The sequence below is a fragment of the Leptodactylus fuscus genome, chromosome 9, assembly GCF_031893055.1.
Source record: "Leptodactylus fuscus isolate aLepFus1 chromosome 9, aLepFus1.hap2, whole genome shotgun sequence".
NCBI classification, from domain to species: Eukaryota; Metazoa; Chordata; class Amphibia; order Anura; family Leptodactylidae; genus Leptodactylus; species Leptodactylus fuscus.
In genome coordinates, this window is record NC_134273.1 from 82,783,950 (window position 1) to 82,805,766 (window position 21,817).

General features: G+C 45.3%; 1 protein-coding gene across 1 annotated transcript; it reads left to right on the forward strand.

Annotated features, from left to right (window-relative positions):
* Positions 1-409: 409 nt before the first annotated feature.
* On the forward strand, positions 410-21,519 carry CIMIP7 (ciliary microtubule inner protein 7). Its single transcript, XM_075286191.1, has 4 exons — positions 410-436; positions 7,936-8,049; positions 17,740-17,817; positions 21,076-21,519. The coding sequence occupies exons 1-4, from the start codon at positions 410-412 to the stop codon at positions 21,517-21,519; spliced, it is 663 nt and encodes a 220-aa protein (XP_075142292.1).
* Positions 21,520-21,817: the final 298 nt, after the last annotated feature.

Consider the following 21,817-nt stretch of genomic DNA (forward strand, 5'->3'; position numbering starts at 1 on the left):
GGAATTTGAAACCTCAAGATCGTCTCAACCCTACTGTATATATATAATATACAATTAGGGTTGAGCGATCGGGATCGGGAAAGATCGGATGGAAAATGATCGGAAATCGGATTTTAAAATCGATCCTGAAATCTCAAGATCAGCTGAACCCTACTCCAGATCTATCCGAACATACATTGTTTCTCCTCTGGATTCTGCTGCGATTTGTTTTCCTCTTTCCAGCTACTATGTTGCAAACCAGAATTCAATAGTTGTTCACTCCCTACTGTTCATGTTGCTAGGCAGCCATGTCAACAGCGCGCTGGTAAGGTAGTCACAGTGTGGAGAAACAAAATAGACAGGAGCCGTCCCTGTGTCAGGAGGAAGATCTGGAAATACGGATCTGTATGTGGGCTCAGCACATAGGGCCATGCCCGAGGCAATAACCGGATCCTGGGTAAAGATATGTCATTCTCACTTGTTCTCTTTTCTTCCTCCTTCTGTAAGGATTTATATCTAGTCGTTATCTCTCTGTATACCTGGGTACCCCCCTAGTGACCAAGGCCCATGATGGGAGTCGTAGTATACAGATCTGTACCCCATGCTACGCCAATCAGCCATTGTTTCTCCCTGAGGCACCTGATGGTTCTTGTCGTTTACTTGTGAGTGTTTGTGATGTCATCAGGGTACAGCTTTATGGCGATGATCTAATGACTGTATAGTCGGACTGGGCGGTCAGATCAACAGTTGACATCGCAACTCTTCCTATTCACTTGAATGTGATGTCACAAGTCTTGTGAAGTGGAAGCAGCGCTCAGGGAGGGGGCTACAGGTTTAAACAGCTGATCTGTAGGGGTCTCAGGTGTCAGACCCTGCTGATCTTCAGTGGATGACCTATCTCAAGGCTAGCTCATCAACTGATAAAGCCCAGAAATCCCTTTAATGGGAGGTAACACACAGATTCCTGGCAAAGGTTTGGGGCCCGGGATCAGGAGACGTTAGTAGACCTGCCGTGTTAGGAGGAGACTTTGGAGCCAGTGACGCACAATTAGGGATTGGCAAATATACAACCTATGGTTTTCCTGTAACACAGGTGACAATGTACTTAATAGTGGGCATGCTCTGTATATATTGTAGGCGGGTGAACCCCAGAATCATGTCCGAGGAGCCCCACTCTAACTTCTATAGAGATTGTTTGGATTTCAGTATCTTTGATCCTATTGTTTCTCTTAATAGGGTCTGGGGCTTATATATTGATAACTTATCCTCAGATTGGGGGGGGGGGTGTCTAACAACTGGCACCTCCATTGATCCGCCGGTGAACACTGCTTCAACCTCACAAGCCAGTGACATCATGTTCCCTGTTTGCTTCTCAGTCTTATTCAAGTCAGTGGGGCTGAGCTGCAATACCAAGCATGAACACTATACAGTGTGTGGCGCCGTGCTTGGTAAGTACCAAAGAGGCGAAACCAAATACTTTGCTGAGTTGCTGGATGTAGGACCCCCATCAATCTAAGTATAGATCATCAATATCAATGCCTTGGTTAACCCTTTTAAGACAAGCGGTGCCTGGGAATTCTGGTAACAAGGTATCTCCACCTATTAATAGATTATACATGGGGTAGACGTATTTGTTACTGGGAGTCTTTGCATTTCTCTGTCATATTCACCCTCCTGTGACTGATATCTATTGTATAGCTATGACCCCCTCCCCATTGATAATATAACCCGCTCCTTTATTTCCTATGTATTTATGTGCACGATTTTCCTTCCACATTAACAATTACGTACATCTCTGACAACAGGTGGCGAATCCGGCAGAGATTTATCACACAAAGCACAAAAGATGTGAAGCGGTTTGGCGGCTTTATGTGATAATATGGAAATCCTATGCCATATATAATTATGTGGTGATGTAACGAGCTCCATGGAGATGTCGTCCAGGGCATCTATATAATCAATGTCAATGTATGCACCGCCGCAGAGGAGATTATATCTGAGTAGTCCGAGCATTGTATACATGTATCCTGGACTAATATGATCAGTAAATACAGACGGCCGGGGAGGGGGATTACATTGTATCCTCCAGTTTTTTATGCATAAACTGGATTGAAATATTTAAAAAAAACAGAAATTTCGACAAATCTGAATATTTTTTTATTTAATTTAATAAAAACATAAAGGAAAAAGAAACATTGATTTGATTCATTTTAATGGGATTTTTTGAGCTTAGAAGATGGGGGTCTAACTCTCAGCACCCCTGAATAGCCTCTGTTTAAAGGGGCGCCGGCATTCATTAGCTTATAATTGATGGAAATAGCTGAGCAATAGGGTTGAGCCGATCTTGAGATTTCAGGATCAATTTTAAAATCCAATTTCCGATCATTTTCCAGCTGAATCCGATCGTGAAATTTGCTCGATCGCTGATCAGGATCCAATCTTTCCCCATCGCTCAACCCTATTCATGATATATACATGAATAGGGTTGAGCCGATCTTGAGATAACCTCTGACCTCGATCCCGCCAGAAAAGATCGGGTTCGGAATTCCAATCACGATCGTGAAATTTACTCAATCGCCGATCGGAATACGGTCTTTTCTGATCCCAATCGTTCAACCTTACTGAGTGGGGTTGAGCTGATCTTGACTTTTCAGGATCGATTTTGAAATCCGATTTCCGATAATTTTTCATTCAAACCCGATCTCGATCCCAATTCCGATCCCAATGCAAGTCAATGGGATTTTTTTACTAATCGGAGATCGGATTTTAAAAACAATCATATTCACTATACAGCATGGAATCTAACAAGTGAACGCTTTAATTGTTAGAATCCACGCTGTGTAGTGATTATTTTTAATCACTAAGTAGCCAGAGGATTTTTTATTAATCCTCTGGCTACTTAGTCCCCCCTGGTGTCCACTTACCTGCAGAGATGGTGCCCGGGGGTTCTCGTTTTTCTTTGCCTCACTGCCCCCGCCTCACAGGTTAGGAGAGTGTGGGCGGGTACTGGGAGGGGAGACGTCACGATTCTCAACCCTCTACCCGCACACTCTCCTAAGCCACATGCCCCGCCTTCTTCCTAGCTCTTTAATACTAACCTGTGAGGCGGGGGCAGTGAGACGAAGAAGAACAAGAACACCAGGCACCGGACCAGCCATCTCTGCAGGTAAGTAGCTACTAGAGATGTTAGCTAGTCTCCCATTAGAATGAATGGACGCAGCCGGAGCGCAGGGGTTAAGGCTGTGTGCCGGCTGCTTCCATTCATTCCTATGAAACTGCAGTGGAGCCTTCACACTGAGTATACAATACTCAGTGTGAAGGCTAACATTCTTAGCTTTTCCCACAATGCTTCGCCAGTAGCAAAGCATTGTGGGAAATAATCACCGATCTCGATCCCACCTAAAAAGATTGTGTTCGGAATTCCAATCGCGATCGTGAAATTTTCTCGATCACCGATTAGAATCCGATCTTTTCCGAACACGATCACGCAACCCTACTGAGCAATGAGTTTTGGTGACCTCATATAGTCCCACAGAGATGAATAGAGCAGTACTCCGTCTTCGCAACCACCACAGGGGGCACAAGGGACCTCCATTCTCATGATCAGTCAGGGTCACAGCAGTAAGACCCCCACCAATATGCAACTTTTTCCTTTTGTCTTGTAGATAGAGGACAAAGTGGATTCATGATCTAACCCCTTTAACTATAGGTTGTCCAAGGCCCAAGCGTATTGGATACTGATGACTAATCTACAAGATAGATTATCAGTATGTGATCAGTGGAGGTCCGACACCCCCCTCCATGCCGAACAGTTGATCCCACTGTCAGATGCTGTGTACAGGGTATATGGACAGAAATAGCTCTGCTACTATTCAAGTGAATACAGTAAGTCTGAGGCTTCAGACAACTACAGCTCGACTCCCATTCACTTGAATCAGACTTGCATCCAGGTATCAGACCCCAACCAATCACCCAACGGATAGGTTATAAGTGTCCAGTACCCTTCCTCTAATATGAGGAATTGATGGGTGTTTTTGCCTTCCTCTCTATCACCCCTGTATCAAATTGGACTCGATAATCCGTTTGTTTTTTTTTTTCATCCTTATAAACTTTGGAATATATTTTCACTTTGTGCTGGATTATCAGACTTTCTGTAATATTAACAGCAGATTTAATAGGATGATATAGAGAGCGATATATTTTCTGAGCACGGTTTGGATTAATATATTTTCCCGTTGACACATTCATTAAAATTCCAGATATTATTTTGCAATTTGCTCTACATAAACTATGATGTGCGGATGAGCCTTCAGCATCTGTGTAATGAAGTTGTAATTTTTCATGTATCACGCTCCAGTTAACCTTGAACCATCGGAATCACTCCATAAATTATAAATCCTAATCTCCTTTGGGAATTAGAACAATGAATCGCACGATACCCGGTTTCTAATAATAATTTTGTAAAACATTCATGAACGAGGCTTGCCCAAAGGCTTCAAGCTGTTTGCTTCAGCGACAGACATCAGCGGCCTGTTCACATTGTGGCTACGAAAATATGTCACTGTCTCCGTGCCAGGGAGGGGAAGACGGGTTATAGATGGGCGCAATACGTCTCCGCGCCAATGTCAGGGTAGAAATGAAGTCTTCGTCATTCTGATGTAGTCAGAGCAGATCATGTAACTGATTCCCGTTTTACATAATGTCTCCAATTCTGTAATGTGCATGGAAAAGATCACAATTAGAGATGAGCGAACACTAAAATGTTCGAGGTTCGAAATTCGATTCGAACAGCCGCTCACTGTTCGAGTGTTCGAATGGGTTTCGAACCCCATTATAGTCTATGGGGAACATAAACTCGTTAAGGGGGAAACCCAAATTCGTGTCTGGAGGGTCACCAAGTCCACTATGACACCCCAGGAAATGATACCAACACCCTGGAATGACACTGGGACAGCAGGGGAAGCATGTCTGGGGGCATAAAAGTCACTTTATTTCATGGAAATCCCTGTCAGTTTGCGATTTTCGCAAGCTAACTTTTCCCCATAGAAATGCATTGGCCAGTGCTGATTGGCCAGAGTACGGAACTCGACCAATCAGCGCTGGCTCTGCTGGAGGAGGCGGAGTCTAAGATAGCTCCACACCAGTCTCCATTCAGGTCCGACCTTAGACTCCGCCTCCTCCGGCAGAGCCAGCGCTGATTGGCCGAAGGCTGGCCAATGCATTCCTATGCGAATGCAGACTTAGCAGTGCTGAGTCAGTTTTGCTCAACTACACATCTGATGCACACTCGGCACTGCTACATCAGATGTAGCAATCTGATGTAGCAGAGCCGAGGGTGCACTAGAACCCCTGTGCAAACTCAGTTCACGCTAATAGAATGCATTGGCCAGCGCTGATTGGCCAATGCATTCTATTAGCCCGATGAAGTAGAGCTGAATGTGTGTGCTAAGCACACACATTCAGCACTGCTTCATCAAGCCAATACAATGCATTAGCCAGTGCTGATTGGCCAGAGTACGGAATTCGGCCAATCAGCGCTGGCCAATGCATTCTATTAGCCCGATGAAGTAGAGCTGAATGTGTGTGCTAAGCACACACATTCAGCACTGCTTCATCAAGCCAATACAATGCATTAGCCAGTGCTGATTGGCCAGAGTACGGAATTCGGCCAATCAGCGCTGGCTCTGCTGGAGGAGGCGGAGTCTAAGGTCGGACCTGAATGGAGACTGGTGTGGAGCGATCTTAGACTCCGCCTCCTCCAGCAGAGCCAGCGCTGATTGGCCGAATTCCGTACTCTGGCCAATCAGCACTGGCTAATGCATTGTATTGGCGTGATGAAGCAGTGCTGAATGTGTGTGCTTAGCACACACATTCAGCTCTACTTCATCGGGCTAATAGAATGCATTGGCCAGCGCTGATTGGCCGAATTCCGTACTCTGGCCAATCAGTGCTGGCCAATGCATTCTATTAGCTTGATGAAGCAGAGTGTGCACAAGGGTTCAAGCGCACCCTCGGCTCTGATGTAGCAGAGCCGAGGCTGCACAAGGGTTCAAGCGCACCCTCGGCTCTGATGTAGGAGAGCCGAGGGTGCACTTGAACCCTTGTGCAGCCTCGGCTCTGCTACATCAGAGCCGAGGGTGCGCTTGAACCCTTGTGCACACTCTGCTTCATCAAGCTAATAGAATGCATTGGCCAGCGCTGATTGGCCAATGTATTCTATTAGCCTGATGAAGTAGAGCTGAATGTGTGTGCTAAGCACACACATTCAGCTCTACTTCATCGGGCTAATAGAATGCATTGGCCAGCGCTGATTGGCCAGAGTACGGAACTCGACCAATCAGCGCTGGCTCTGCTGGAGGAGGCGGAGTCTAAGATCGCTCCACACCAGTCTCCATTCAGGTCCGACCTTAGACTCCGCCTCCTCCAGCAGAGCCAGCGCTGATTGGCCGAATTCCGTACTCTGGCCAATCAGCACTGGCTAATGCATTGTATTGGCGTGATGAAGCAGTGCTGAATGTGTGTGCTTAGCACACACATTCAGCTCTACTTCATCGGGCTAATAGAATGCATTGGCCAATCAGCGCTGGCCAATGCATTCTATTAGCGTGAACTGAGTTTGCACAGGGGTTCTAGTGCACCCTCGGCTCTGCTACATCAGATTGCTACATCTGATGTAGCAGTGCCGAGTGTGCATCAGATGTGTAGTTGAGCAAAACTGACTCAGCACTGCTAAGTCTCTGCATTCGCATAGGAATGCATTGGCCAGCCTTCGGCCAATCAGCGCTGGCTCTGCCGGAGGAGGCGGAGTCTAAGGTCGGACCTGAATGGAGACTGGTGTGGAGCGATCTTAGACTCCGCCTCCTCCAGCAGAGCCAGCGCTGATTGGTCGAGTTCCGTACTCTGGCCAATCAGCGCTGGCCAATGCATTCTATTAGCCCGATGAAGTAGAGCTGAATGTGTGTGCTTAGCACACACATTCAGCTCTACTTCATCAGGCTAATAGAATACATTGGCCAATCAGCGCTGGCCAATGCATTCTATTAGCTTGATGAAGCAGAGTGTGCACAAGGGTTCAAGCGCACCCTCGGCTCTGATGTAGCAGAGCTGAGGGTGCACAAGGGTTCAAGTGCACCCTCGGCTCTCCTACATCAGAGCCGAGGGTGCGCTTGAACCCTTGTGCAGCCTCGGCTCTGCTACATCAGAGCCGAGGGTGCGCTTGAACCCTTGTGCACACTCTGCTTCATCAAGCTAATAGAATGCATTGGCCAGCACTGATTGGCCAGAGTACGGAATTCGGCCAATCAGCGCTGGCCAATGCATCCCTATGGGAAAAAGTTTATCTCACAAAAATCACAATTACACACCCGATAGAGCCCCAAAAAGTTATTTTTAATAACATTCCCCCCTAAATAAAGGTTATCCCTAGCTATCCCTGCCTGTACAGCTATCCCTGTCTCATAGTCTCAAAGTTCACATTCTCATATGACCCGGATTTGAAATCCACTATTCGTCTAAAATGGAGGTCACCTGATTTCGGCAGCCAATGACTTTTTCCAATTTTTTTCAATGCCCCCAGTGTCGTAGTTCCTGTCCCACCTCCCCTGCGCTGTTATTGGTGCAAAAAAGGCGCCAGGGAAGGTGGGAGGGGAATCGAATTTTGGCGCACTTTACCACGTGGTGTTCGATTCGATTCGAACATGGCGAACACCCTGATATCCGATCGAACATGTGTTCGATAGAACACTGTTCGCTCATCTCTAATCACAATTCATTTATTATTTTAATTTTATTTATTTTATTTTATTATTTATTACTTTTTAATGTAAACCAAAAAATTTTTTTTAAAAATTACCTTCAAGTTTGTTGCCAAACTGCAAAAATTCAGCCAAAAATCAGTACAAAGATGGCATCGATTTTGGTGTTGGGTAAACTTTTTTTTCTTTCCTGTATTTCCAGTTCCCTTCCGGCTTTCATGGACATTTCAGAAGCCATATCCGCAATGATATATGTCAGGAATATCGCATGGAAGCAAGACCACCGCCTCCGAAAGCCTTCGCCCAGCGGATAAAAGTAAGACGATGATGGGATATTTTTTAATATTGTCTGAAATGTCAGAATATGTTTGGCATCCTCTTAGAAAGCCCCCATACACGCATCATTCTGCCAACACATGGACACTCAACTCAGCCAAGCATCGAAGTGCCCTGAATGGGTAGAGGGTAGGAAGTTGGTCCCATACCCCTCTAGCGCCACCTAAACAAAATAATTAGCTAGTGGAAATCCAACAGCCTTCTCCTTATTTTGCATATATCTGCCATTGGGGCGAGTTGGAGCGGTCCCTCAAGTTCAATAGATGGTTGACTGGTCCTGTTGAAATAACCAGGTTCGGCCGCTAATCCTCTAATGTGTACGGCCAGCTCCCCATAGGTCCTGTGATCATTAAAGGGGTTGCCTGGGCTTTTATTTTTTTATGGCCTATCCTCAGAACAGACTATGAATATATGATTGTTACAGGTCCCATTCTCAATCCTCTGTATGAAGCCGCTCCCAGCGCCCGTCCAGTACACAATATTGGCCAGAACCATAAAGCTCTGTCCATTGTCTAGTGACCCGACACCCTCACTGCAACTCAGCTCCCATTGAACACAATGAAGTCAATGACTTCCGTTGACCCACATGTATGGGTAACCCATTTCACGGTTCCTTCATGGACTTGAGTCTATTGAAGGATCCGTGAAATCGGCCTGGAAATGGCACGTTCTAATTTTTCTTGGATCGCTCACACGGGCCCTTAAGATGGTTGTATGAATTGGCTCATTAATGAACATAGGGCCGTGTGTTGACCGTTAATACAACAACTAACAAGCACATGGCTGTTAAATCCTGTTGTGTGAATGAGCATGTAGTCGTAGTCAGCTATGTCATTGCTGCAGAGATTCTAGTGCCAAGGTCTGGTGATGTGCTACTGAGGCCATGTGGCAAAGGCCAAGTGAGTAAGATTTTTTTTTAATGTGAATCCCTTCCACGACCCCAGCTGTTTCCTCAGGGGCTGGAAAACCTCTTTAGGATGTACACTATAAACCCCCTGTCCATAAGTTCACACAGGGTTTTTTGGCTGCCTCAGGTTCTGGACCAAAATACGGATAGCTGCACAGCATCCAGTCGCGCACTCCGCTCCGGATTAGGCCCAAATGAATAGGCTTAGTTGGGAGGGAGTGTCTTGGGTGGATGCCGCGAATTCGCCTGAAAGAATGAGCATGTCGGCTCCTGGAAAAAAGAACTGACCGCTAGGGTTGAGCGATCGGGATTGGAAAAGATGGAATTCCGATCGGCGATCGAGTAAATTTCGGGATCGAGATCGGCTGGAAAATGATCAGAAATCGGATTTTAAAATCGATCTTGAAATCTCAAGATCGGCTCAACCCTACTGACCGCCTTCTTTTGATTTCAATGGGAGCCGTCTTTTTGGTCAGGATTTTGAAGCAGATACGGCCTCAAATCCTGACCAAAATACCCCGTGTGAGCTGAAGGGTTCCCAGCAAGTGGACATGAAATGTTATCGAGAGACCTAGCAAGCAGACAAATCCCTTTAAGAAGTGTAACTGTAGCAAATCCTCTTCCCCTCTGGCTTGCAAGATGTTGCAGACTTCTGCAGCAGACGGAAATGTGTGTATCCTACCTGTAAGAGATAAAAGGGTAAGAGAGAAAAGCTGGGTGTCATCACAGCTCTCCCGGTGCGAATTCTAGATGCACAGAAGTGACTTATGACATTACCACCTGTATTCTGTGCAAATGAAGACAGTAGCGGCGCTGTCAGCGGCGCGGAGGCCATGTCAGTTCTGCTCGGCTGCGATGGCTGATTAAAGGTACACACTACAGAGGAATCCTTCTCCTTATTATCCTGCTCCGCCGGGCTGTTTGCATAAACTCGGTCGTCTCGCGGTTGACGTGTTTGTTTACCGTTCTCCGGGAGATGTTTACCTCGCACTCTTTACTCGTCTATCCTTGAGCTTAGTGTATAGAAGAGACAGATCTCCTTACTAGGAATGAAATGTCCTGATGTGTTTATAGCTCAGCTTCCAGGCCAAATCCCTCCATTACAACATCCACAATTCTAGCCGTACAGGAGAATAGCGTGTCCTTGCTGAGGGTATTGGTAGGATCTGTTGGAAAGATGGCTCCGCCAAAATACAAGGAGTCCAACATGACCCGATGAATTCTGTATCACAAAATCGTTTATCTGAAGCTTATACCAGACTGCTCAGGATAGAAGAATCATTTACAAGGAGACTTGGGAGACTTTATTAAAGGTGTAATGCCACTTTTATGTCATAGAGAAATCCCAAATTCTGGTGCATACCATATAAATGGCGACTTTTCACCACTCTTTACACTTTCGCCATTAGTATATGGAAAGGGAATAAATACTTCAGTGACGGGATTTTCCAGGACTAATATTGATTTTTTGATACTTAGGATAGGTCATCCATTTGTGATCACTGGTGGTCTGTGACACTTGGGACCCCCACTGATCAGCCATCTGAAGAGCTGTGAACGCTGCAGCCTTTTCCCTAAGCTGATGATGTCACGTTTATCGGTCACTTGGCAGCAGCTCAGTCCCATTCAAGTGAATGGTCCGCAATACCAAGCATAACCACTGTACAATGTATGGCACTGTGCTTGGTATTCAGCGAAGATACTGCACAATTCACCTGAACTCAGCGACCCAGCTGATCTGTGGGGTCCTAAGTGTCTAAGCCCACTCAGCACATATTGAGGTCCTATGCATTGGACCTCAATAGGTAAGTCCCAGAAGAAAACTTTAAAATCAGGCTGCCCGCAGCTGCCACCAGGGGGAGCTAACTGTAAACATATGTATACAACTCCCTTTGAAGTCAATAAGAGCTCCCCCTCATTGTTATGGTACTAGAGTTGTATTTCCGCCCCCCAGTAACAGAAAGCCTCTGTTGTTGAGTTGTAATGTAAAATCTATACAGGCTCCCCCCAACTGCAAAGTATCGTTTATATTACCGATGTCCATATATTGGAAAGTGACACCTTATGGGCCCCCACTGGGCCTGCACCATCAGAGTGTATATTATGAATATAGGACATGTATATATTTGCCCTCCACTAACTTTATCCCCCTCCCCCACCACATTCCCCTGTACAAGCCAAAGATGATTCCATGTTAGGAGATGCAGTCAGGGAGACTTTTTTCCATTTTGTGCTTTAGAAGCGGAGATCTCAGAGATAATGGTGTAATGCGTCTTCCCCGCTCTCTCCCTCTCTTACATTTACATGCACTTTCCAGTCTTTTGCATAACTCGGGGCTTCGGTAATTACTTCTACTCTTAATCTAGCCGTCGTCTTCAGCTATTCAGCCGCTTAGCTCCATCAGAAATGACATAGAAATGCAATTCTGGGAGGTCATTAATGGAGGAGCTCAGCGATGTCCTGGAAGATCTCACAAGTTCCTCCTTATATAAAACACTATTTGTTCTCTCGGCACTTGGCTTAGGCTCTGTACACACTTCTTGCTGGTAATTTACTGCTTGCTGATTTTTTATTTTACATCTCTCTTTTGTTGCTTTGCTTCGTATTGTAAAGCTTTACTCTTTCCTTCCTTCACATTTGACCATCTCTTTTTCTTTAAGGGAATTTTACACTTATGTGGTTGTTCCGAGCCCTGGATCCATCCTAATGCATCAGGTTCTATCTCAATCTCTCTCACTTTATGAAGAAACTTCCAACTAAACATTAGAGAACGCTTACTGCATATACGCTTTGTACTAAACACGGTTTTCACCGCCATTAAAATATCATATCCTTTGTATAGATCATAAGAAGTGAACAATGTTTTCCATTTACAAGTTGTTAAAAATTCGATCCAGTGAAGAGTTATAACATTCAAATACATATTATGGCGCCACCTGGTGTTCAGAATAGATAGCCATGTGCATGTCCTCCTGATGGACGCACATGCTCAGTCACTCTCCCCACCACCAGGTCTCTGCGTAATGATCCTCAGCCAATAGGAACAGCTTTCTGCCCTGCTTGTCATGAGAGGAGAAGAGACTGTGCTGAAGGGGGCAGTATATCTCAGAAGACTCCTTCTATAGAGAGAGCAAGAAGGGACTATATTGTGAGCCTCCCCCGATGGCACTAAGGACACATGGAAACTAGAAACAACTATTAAAGGGGTAATCCGGTTTCTAAGATTATATCTATGGGAGTCTAACACCCGCAGATCTAAAATTGATAGGCCACACTTTCTGTCCCAACTGTAGTGGTGAGTGTCGGTACTGCAGCACAGCCCCATAGACTGAACCCGCACTGTCTCGGTACCAGTGACCTGTGGGGCTTCCGAGTGTCGGATCTTAAAAACCGGATAACCCCTTAAAAGGAATTTTGTTGTGAAAATAACTCAGGTGATAACCCCTTTAATTGTGCGTTATTTGTCATACTGATATCTACTGCTATAAGATGTCTGGTGTGAAGCATTATGGGGATTCTGGTCTCCTCGGCGGTATAATTAGAATGAGATGTCATATGATTAATGTTCATTAGTACTTAGTAATTATTACAACAATATGATTACATGTTGTAGAGCGCAGCATAGCTTCTCTCCTCCAGCAATCCAGGAATTAGAGGAATCATCCACTGCCACCGTCACTTTGCCTTTAATTACCCCTCAGATGTGAGCTGTGATTATATACCTCCTGACGTGCACCCCCTGCTCACACACACAGGAGCATGAAAGCAGATTCACAACTTACTGATATTCATTAGACCGGTATTCTATCAAGAAAATATCTTCCAGGGAGTCCTCTTGATGCTGCAGGAAGAGTTTACTTTACTTTGATCTTGCCATAACCCCTCTGGTCATGTAAGTCAACTAGGAACATCAGCGGGTCTAGGGTGGTAAAGGTATTAAGGGTAATATCTCAGTGAAGGGAAGTGGTCAATAATAATAATAATATCCCTGGTGATCTAGGGTAGTATAAGGGGTTAATAGTAACATCCCGGTTGGTCTAGGGCATTGAAGTGGTCAATAATAACATCCCTGGTGGTCTAGGGTAGTAAAAGCGATTAATGGTAACATCCCGGCTGGTCTAGGGCATTGAAGTGGTCAATAATAACATCCCTGGTGGTCTAGGGTAGTAAAAGCGGTTAATGGTAACATCCCGGCTGGTCTAGGGTATTGCAGTGGTCAATAATAACATCCCTGGAGGTCTAGGGTAGTAAAAGGGGTTAATGGTAACATCCCGGCTGGTCTAGGGCATTGAAGTGGTCAATAATAACATCCCTGGTGGTCTAGGGTAGTAAAAGCGGTTAATGGTAACATCCCGGCTGGTCTAGGGCATTGAAGTGGTCAATAATAGCATCCCTGGTGGTCTAGGGTAGTAAAAGGGGTTAATGGTAACATCCCGGCTGGTCTAGGGCAGTGATGGCGAACCTTTTAGAGACCGAGTGCCCAAATTGCAACCCAAAACCCACAAAATTTTCGCGGAGTGCCAACACGACAATATAGACTTAATACTATGCGGATCCACAATTGCGGACAGTTACTGACCAAAAATTACAGTCATGTGGGGCTTTACAGAGCTTTCAATAATACAAACAACGTTGTACTGAAATGTAAAGGTCTCGGCATTTGGTACTTTGAACAATTAATTTTCACTATTTACATCGCACAGGATCTGTTTTATAGTTACCGTGTAATATTCTTACATCCTGTACTAATATCACGTCTGCTATAAAACAGATACTGTGTGATATAAATAGTGAGGGGACCCCAGACAGTATTATATGCTCTGCAGTGGGCCCACCACACAATATTATATTCTCCACAGTACCACAGTAGCCCCCCAGTGTTATATGCTCCGCAGTAGGTGTCCCCCCCCCCACAGGATTATATGCTCCACAGTGGCATCCACACACAGTATTGTGTGCTTATAAATAGGCCCCCCCCCCCAGTATTATATGCTCTTTAGTACGCCCCCCCAGTATTATATGCTCTTTAGTACACCCCCCAGTATTATAAGCCACCCCAGTATTATAAGCCCCCCCAGTATTATACACTCCCCCCAGTATTATAAGCCCCCTCAGTATTATACACTCCCCCCAGTATTATACACTCCCCCCAGTATTATACACCCCACCCAGTATTATAAGCCCCCCCAGTATTATACACTCCCCCCCAGTATCATACACCCCACCAAGTATTATAAGCGTTCCCCCCAACATCATATACACAGTGAGCCACTCTCATACTCACCCCTGAAGAGCCGCCGGCATCCACCTTCTTGTCACTGGCGGCGCTGATGACGTCATCGCGCCCGCGTCGGGGCAGAGGTCAAACTCTGCAGCCAGTGTAGGCCGCGGTCGCGCGATCCGCGGCCTACCCTGACAGCTTTCAGCTGTATGTACATTTGCACATACAACTGAAGGCAGTGATCGCTCATCAACGGGGAATCCTGTACCGGATTCCCTGTTGGTGAGCGATCCGGGCGACCGCACGCATGCCAGCATGGAGGGCTCTGCGTGCCCTCTCTGGCACGCGTGCCATAGGTTCGCCATCACTGGTCTAGGGTATTGAAGTGGTCAATAATAACATCCCTGGGGGTCTAGGGTAGTAACAGGGGTTAATGGTAACATCCCGGCTGGTCTAGGGCATTGACGTGGTCAATAATAACATCCCTGGTGGTCTATGTCTCTTCTAAATGCAACCCTAACCCATCTGCTTTATCACGGACACAAGGGTAGTGCCCAGTACTAGCAGTCACAGGATGGGGCATGGACACAGGGAAAGGGGTGCCTAATACTAACAGTCACTGAAGTTGGTGTGAACAAAGGGGCCGGTGCCTAATACCAGTGGCATAACAAGTGTCTTGTGGACCTAGGTGCAAACTTTAGTCCAGGCAGTGTGTCCAGAAGTGTCTCCCCCCCCCCCACACACACGTACAGTATTACATGCCCAGCAGTCTCCTCAGACCCCAGAGTATAATAATCGGAGTCCCAGGGAAAGTGAATAAAAATAGCAAACACTAATACTCACGTTGCCTCACCAGGCCATGTCATAGTGGTACCAGGCACCGAACATCTCCAGCTAGCCACGGGCCCTGTACCTCACTGGGCCTTGTCACGGTTGCACTCCTTGCGACCACAATTGTTATGCCCCTGCCTAATACTACCAGCCACCAATGAGGCATGGACATAGGGTTGTGGTCCCCAATACTAACAGTCACAGGGAAGGGGGGGGAGTTTGGGGCCGGGTGGACTCAGAGGTGGTGCCTAATACCAAAAGTCACAGGGGGTGTAGACGGGGTGATGTCTAATACAAACAGTCACAGGAGGGGGAGTGGACTCGGGGTAGTGAATACACCTCCTAGGAGCCCACACATTGTAGGATTTACCCTGGCATTAGGTGCACACTAGCGTTTGGGTCTCCATTGTTTGAGTCCTCATGGGGACCCAAAAGACAGGGACCCTGTCTGCTTAAAAAGCGGTCACCCACAGAAACCCATGGACTCGTCTCTTTGCAGGACTTTTCTCTCTGTGAATTTTAAGTGGAATCTGCGGCAGAGTCTCCGATGTAGGTGTGAATCCAGCCTGAGTCATAGCACCTTTATTACTATAGCCGGTCTGCACGCTCCTGTGGTTTCCATCTCCTTCTTCTCATGTATTATTTCTCCTGGGTCCCTTTGCTATTTGGGTGCCTTTAGTCACTCCGTGCCACTCGGTTCTTCTACAGCCCACACAGTCTTACATAGATGGCGTCTCCCGTCATGTGATTAAACCTCTGGAACCAAATTATAGAACAAAACTGAACAAAGCCGAGTGTATAAAAGCTGTAATAATGGCTCGACACCTCCAATAACAAGTAAGGCAATAAAAACAATTAGGGCATTAATGTTCTCCGCTCAAAGAGGGTGTTGGCATCGCTCCCCTCACCTCCCCCCTCCCATTAATTAAACTGCATTAAGAGCAGCACTATTGTGAGTGTGTCGGCCTTCCGGTAATAATGAGAGCTGGTTCGTGTAGTTACACCTCTGCCTCGATAATGGAACAATCTGTCATCATTACCGACTCCTGCCGATTCTCTGTCTCTCACAAAGGAGCTAAAGAAATCTTTGTGACCTGAATTTAGCACTTGGATCAGATTGGAATGGGGGGGCCGAGGGGGGTGCAAGGCGGCAAAGAAAAACCTAGAGCACATAACGTGGCGGTTTATCGGAAATTCAGTTGAAAAAGGAGCCGACTCCTCTCCAGACGTGTGGAGAAATAAAATGTTCTCATATCTCTACATTGTGCCGTTTCTCTGTTATGTCTTCTAGCAATTCATGAATAAACTGACAACTGGGTGTTACCGTTCTCCTTATCAAAGGGGTGAGACTTTACGTAGTCTGATACTGATTGGTCAGAGTCAGAATGTGTAGGGACACACCCACCAACTGTAACAGGCGGAATAACAGAGGAACAACAACAGAAATGATGTCCCAGAATTGTTTAGAATGGGGAATTTAAAGGGATCCTATCTTTCAAACCCATTTTTTTCTAACTAACACTAACCTATCCTTCGTTATCTTCTCCGCGCCACCGTTCGCCTAAAATCCCGTTTTTTGTTGGTATGTAAATGAGTTCTTTCGCAGCACTGGGGGCGAGAGAACAAGAAAATGTCCGCTTACAATACTACGTAAGCGGCCATTTTTCTTGTGGCCGTGGGCATGCGCAGTCAGCTTTGCCGTAGGCCCGAGGCCTAGAAGTCTGAAACCTGCGCAGGAAGAGGGCGAGGTAAAGACCTCGTTCCAGACAAAGATGGAGGCAGCACTGAAGAGTTCTATTGCAATATTAGGGCCGCCCCCAGTGCTGCGAAAGAACTCATTTACATACCAACAAAAAACGGGATTTTAGGTGAACGGTGGTGCGGAGAAGAGAACGAAGGGTAGGAGACGAATAGCCTTTCTTAAGGCTATTCCAACGTGTTAGAAAAAAAAGGGTTTGAAAGATAGGATCCCTTTAAGTCTTTACTAGAGCAGAACTGTCAGGAGTGGTGACAGATCTTCTTTAAAGGGAGTCTGTCACCAGTAAGCATAATTTAAGCCTTGCAGATAGGTAGGTTAGGGTCACCTCAATCAAACCATGTTTTCCCCTTCTGAATTGCTGCCTCCATTGATGAGATATCGCAGTTTTTTCAATTCCAATCAATTCTAGTTCAGTATGTAATACGCTCCCTCTAGTGGTGACAACTGGCAGTCTGTAATTTATCATTCAACCCTCTGCCAAAAAGACAAGATATAAGCGATATAAAGATATATTAAGAAATTAATCCGTTGAGATCAATGTAGCTAATAACGATGTGAAGATAAACGGCGGACGGGCACTTTAACGCTCCGGCAATGGTTATGTAATTTAATACACCTGAAGAACAATTCTCTCTGCTTTGTCCGTGAATATTTTTAGCATCAAAGAAGATGAAACTGGTTTTAGTTTTAATTACTTCTGCATAAATTATGCCTGCTGATAATAACAATATTACCCCCTGACCCCTCCAAATCTCCCCGCTGGAGGTATGCAGCTCACTAATGTCATTTGTATAATGAAGGCTTCCGAGGTAATCACATTAGAGTCATTATCATGCTGAGATAATATTTGGCTACTAGTAATGTTTCCATCTTAATGATATAACTTGCCCGGGATGGTAACCCGACGCTCGCGCTATAATTAATCTCAGCGTTTGTCCCTTCTGTCTTCCAGGAACATCCGACCCGACATATATTCTCCAGACATGACAACCGCCATATATTCCCCAGCTCGGTATTTTCTTTCGAAAATGTAAGTAGGAACAGTTTTGCTCCTATACCACTGCATAGGGTCTATAGCCATGCCACAATGCAATATCAAATATTAAAGGGGTCGCAAATTCTTGTCCTCATGGGATCCCAGTGATCAGCTGTAATCTGTGGACAGTTAATGATCAGTTTCCCTGCAGCACCCCCGCAGGGGACAGGATGTGAGATTTATCATCCACAACTTGTCATGTTTCACTTTGGAGGACTCAGCATATCAGTGCATTACATAGACTAGCAATTCATTTCAATGTAAAACTGTGTAATGCTTTGTTTCCCCTGCGGAGGCACTGCAGGTAAATAATACACTTGTTGCCAGATTCTACTTTCCAGTTACAGCTGATGCTTGGGAGTCCTGGAAGCCAGTGAGTATAGCTATATTAACCATAGGTCTAATGGTGCATCTGCACTGGCCCTGTGGTAGTGGGGGAACCTCTTAGTGAACAGTCCCACATTTTGGGTGCTGTCCTGCTATTCTGGGCAGGGGGACCTGATTTCAATTTTACCTACATCACTGAGTGGGGGCCACTGAGGGCACATTCGATTATTTGGCAGCCACTGAGGGAATATTATATTACATAGGGGCCACTAAAGGGACATTCAATTATGTGGGGCCACTGAGAGGATATTATATTATGTGGGGACCAATGGAGTGATATTACATTATGTGGGGACCACTGAAGTGATATAACATTATGTGGAGACCACTGAGAGGACATTATATTATGTGGGGACCAATGTAGTGATATTACATTATGTGGGGACCACTGAAGTGATATAACATTGTGTGGGGACCACTGAGAGGACATTATATTATGTGGGGACCAATGAAGTGATATTACATTATGTGGGGACCACTGAGAGGACATTTTATTATGTGGGGACCACTGAAGTGATATTACATTATGTGGGGACCATTGAGAGGACATTACTGTATATTATGTGGGGACCAATGAAGTGATATTACATTATGTGGGGACCATTGAGAGGACATTACTGTATATTATGTGGGCACCACTGAAGTGATATTACATTATGTGGGGACCACTGAGAGGACGTTATATTATGTGGGGATCACTGAAGTGATATTACATTATGTGGGGACCACTGAGAGGACGTTATATTATGTGGGGATCACTGAAGTGATATTACATTATGTGGGGACCACTGAGAGGACGTTATATTATGTGGGGACCAATGTAGTGATATTACATTATGTGGGGACCACTGAAGTGATATAACATTGTGTGGGGACCACTGAGAGGACATTATATTATGTGGGGACCAATGAAGTGATATTACATTATGTGGGGACCACTGAGAGGATATTTTATTATGTGGGGACCAATGAAGTGATATTACATTATGTGGGGACCACTGAGAGGATATTTTATAATGTGGGGACCAATGAAGTGATATTACATTATGTGGGGACCACTGAGAGGACATTTTATTATGTGGGGACCAATGAAGTGATATTACATTATGTGGGGACCATTGAGAGGACATTACTGTATATTATGTGGGCACCACTGAAGTGATATTACATTATGTGGGGACCACTGAGAGGACGTTATATTATGTGGGGATCACTGAAGTGATATAACATTATGTGGGGACCACTGAGAGGACATTTTATTATGTGGGGATCACTGAAGTGATATTACATTATGTGGGGACCACTGAGAGGACGTTATATTATGTGGGGACCACTGAAGTGATATTACATTATGTGGGGACCACTGAGAGGACGTTATATTATGTGGGGACCACTGAAGTGATATTACATTATGTGGGGACCACTGAGAGGACATTACATTAACCCAAGAGAGTTGAATACAGCAACAATAGACATATATAATGCCACTCCATCAAAATGGGTATCCTGGGGACCCCTAAGCTTCTGATTGGTGGGGTCCTTAGTGGTTAAATCTCCACCAATCGGATACTATGGACAGGTCATAAGTTCTATTCCGGGTACGGCCCTATTAATAGCCTCCACCATACTCAGGGAGGTTAATAATCCACCTTCCTTGGCATCCACAGAAGACTGACTATTGGTTTGCCCTCGCATCTGCGCGAGTCTGTGAATGCGTTCACGTACCATTAGTCGTCCCCGGCGCCACCTAATTAGGTTTGTGTGTTTGAATACTAAATTGGGCATTTAATTCTAGGGAGCGGAGCAGCAATTCCTGGCTCCAGAGACCCCAACCAGTAATGAATGTGCCCGCGCCTTCACTAGTCTTCCTACTAAGTACATATTTTTATGACTCCTCACTCTACGGAATGAAGTAGAAACCCCGCACAGCAACAGAGCAGCCAATTATCTTTATCACCCCGGTAATCAGGCTTTGTTTAACTCTGCAATACATGGTAAAAAGACCGAAATTCTCCATCCTATTCACAACACACGCAACGAGGATGAATAAAATAACCACTCACAGACAAAAACACACACAGTCATTATGGAGCCGCTCAGGGTTCCTTTGTCTTCGGCACAGCTTTGATTTTTTTTTTGTACGCCTTGACAAAAGATTGAATTATGGATGGAAATTAAACAGGCTGCAATGATAAACAAACTTCAAGGAACTGGGTTATAGCTAGGTTCACATCTACGACTTTTTTGTTCAGCAATTTTAGTTAAAAACCATGGATGTTTCCACTATTTTAGAAGTCCATTTATCTGTTGTCCTGGTCCTCCGATGGACCAGAACAACAGACAGTCCCACGAACATAGTGTCACGTGATAACTAAGGAGTGAGAACACTTTTTCGCACTGTAAAGCATCTTAAAGAGAACCTTTCATGTCCTCTAACATTGTACATGTGACATACCGCTACAAAGCTGACAGTACCCTGGTTGCAGAGATATTGGTACCATAAGTTTCGGCACCAATATCTGTCAGAGGAGTTGACAGCACAGCATCACTTCTATAGACGTGTACTGTTAGGGAGGGCCTTGCCCAGTGATGATGCTGAGCTGTAATACCAGCCGCTCTGACAGTGCAGTGATATTGGTACTGAAAATAACCATACCTGTATTTCTGCAATCGGCATGGATATCGGCAAAAATCGTAGTGAATGGGGAAACAACAACCAAGGACCAAGGTGAATGTGTTGCTCTTGTAGGAGGCAGTTACCTGGATTTATAACGTTACAGGCTCTTATGATGCTAACAATAATCTTTTTAATAAATTATCATTTACATAAAGCAAATTTAAACATCTAACTTTTATCTTGTCAAGGGATTGGGGAAGAAAAAAATTCTCAAACACAGAGAGTCTCATAACTTTACACACTGGGCTCCTCTGGAGGAGGAACTGAAGAGACAGAGGCCGCTCATCAGCACCTACCGAACTGACTTCTGGAGAAAGGATGATGAGACGGGGAAGGTAGCACCTCAGGTTTTGGTTCCCAGGTTGACCCGCGCAACTTCAGCTTCATGTTCAGATTTGACCACGACCTATAGACACATGTTGAGAAGCCAAAATAATCGACAAGCGTCACATAACTCAACCACAACGGAAATTCGCCTGATCTGTAACAACAGCAGAGCAGGGGCAGCCGGACTATCACTACAGAGGGCGATGTCCGCTCCCTATAAGCGCCTGACCGTGTCTGACTGCCTCATTTGGCGCACACCAGACATTGTCAAAAAAGAAGCCTCCCAAACCATTGAGGAGCCTTAGTCATGTATATCCCCCCTCTGAAAACCTCACCAAATCCATTGATTCATAATATCTACTCAATGCTGTAATCTTTACAAAACTTCCAAAGGGTTAGGCAAACCTGAATTAGGCAAACCTGAATTGGGCAAACCTGAATTGGGTAACCCCATGGGCCCATAGCAACTGGAGGAGTAGAACAAGATCACAATATTATACAAAAGTCTCCTTACTTCCCTTTCCACTTGGCTCAAGATATCCCAAGATGATTGGCAAGAGATGGCTTTGCATTACTCCATCCATATGGTCATCTTGGAGTTTT

What these genes read in the sequence shown, in the direction of transcription:
- CIMIP7 (XM_075286191.1), top strand. Translation starts at nt 410, where the DNA reads ATGCCCGAGGCAATAACCGGATCCTGG. An exon ending in AGGCAATAACCGGATCCTGG is followed by an intron (nt 437 to 7,935) that starts GTAAAGATATGT and finishes CTGTATTTCCAG; the next exon opens with TTCCCTTCCGGCTTTCATGG. An exon ending in CGGTATTTTCTTTCGAAAAT is followed by an intron (nt 17,818 to 21,075) that starts GTAAGTAGGAAC and finishes TATCTTGTCAAG; the next exon opens with GGATTGGGGAAGAAAAAAAT.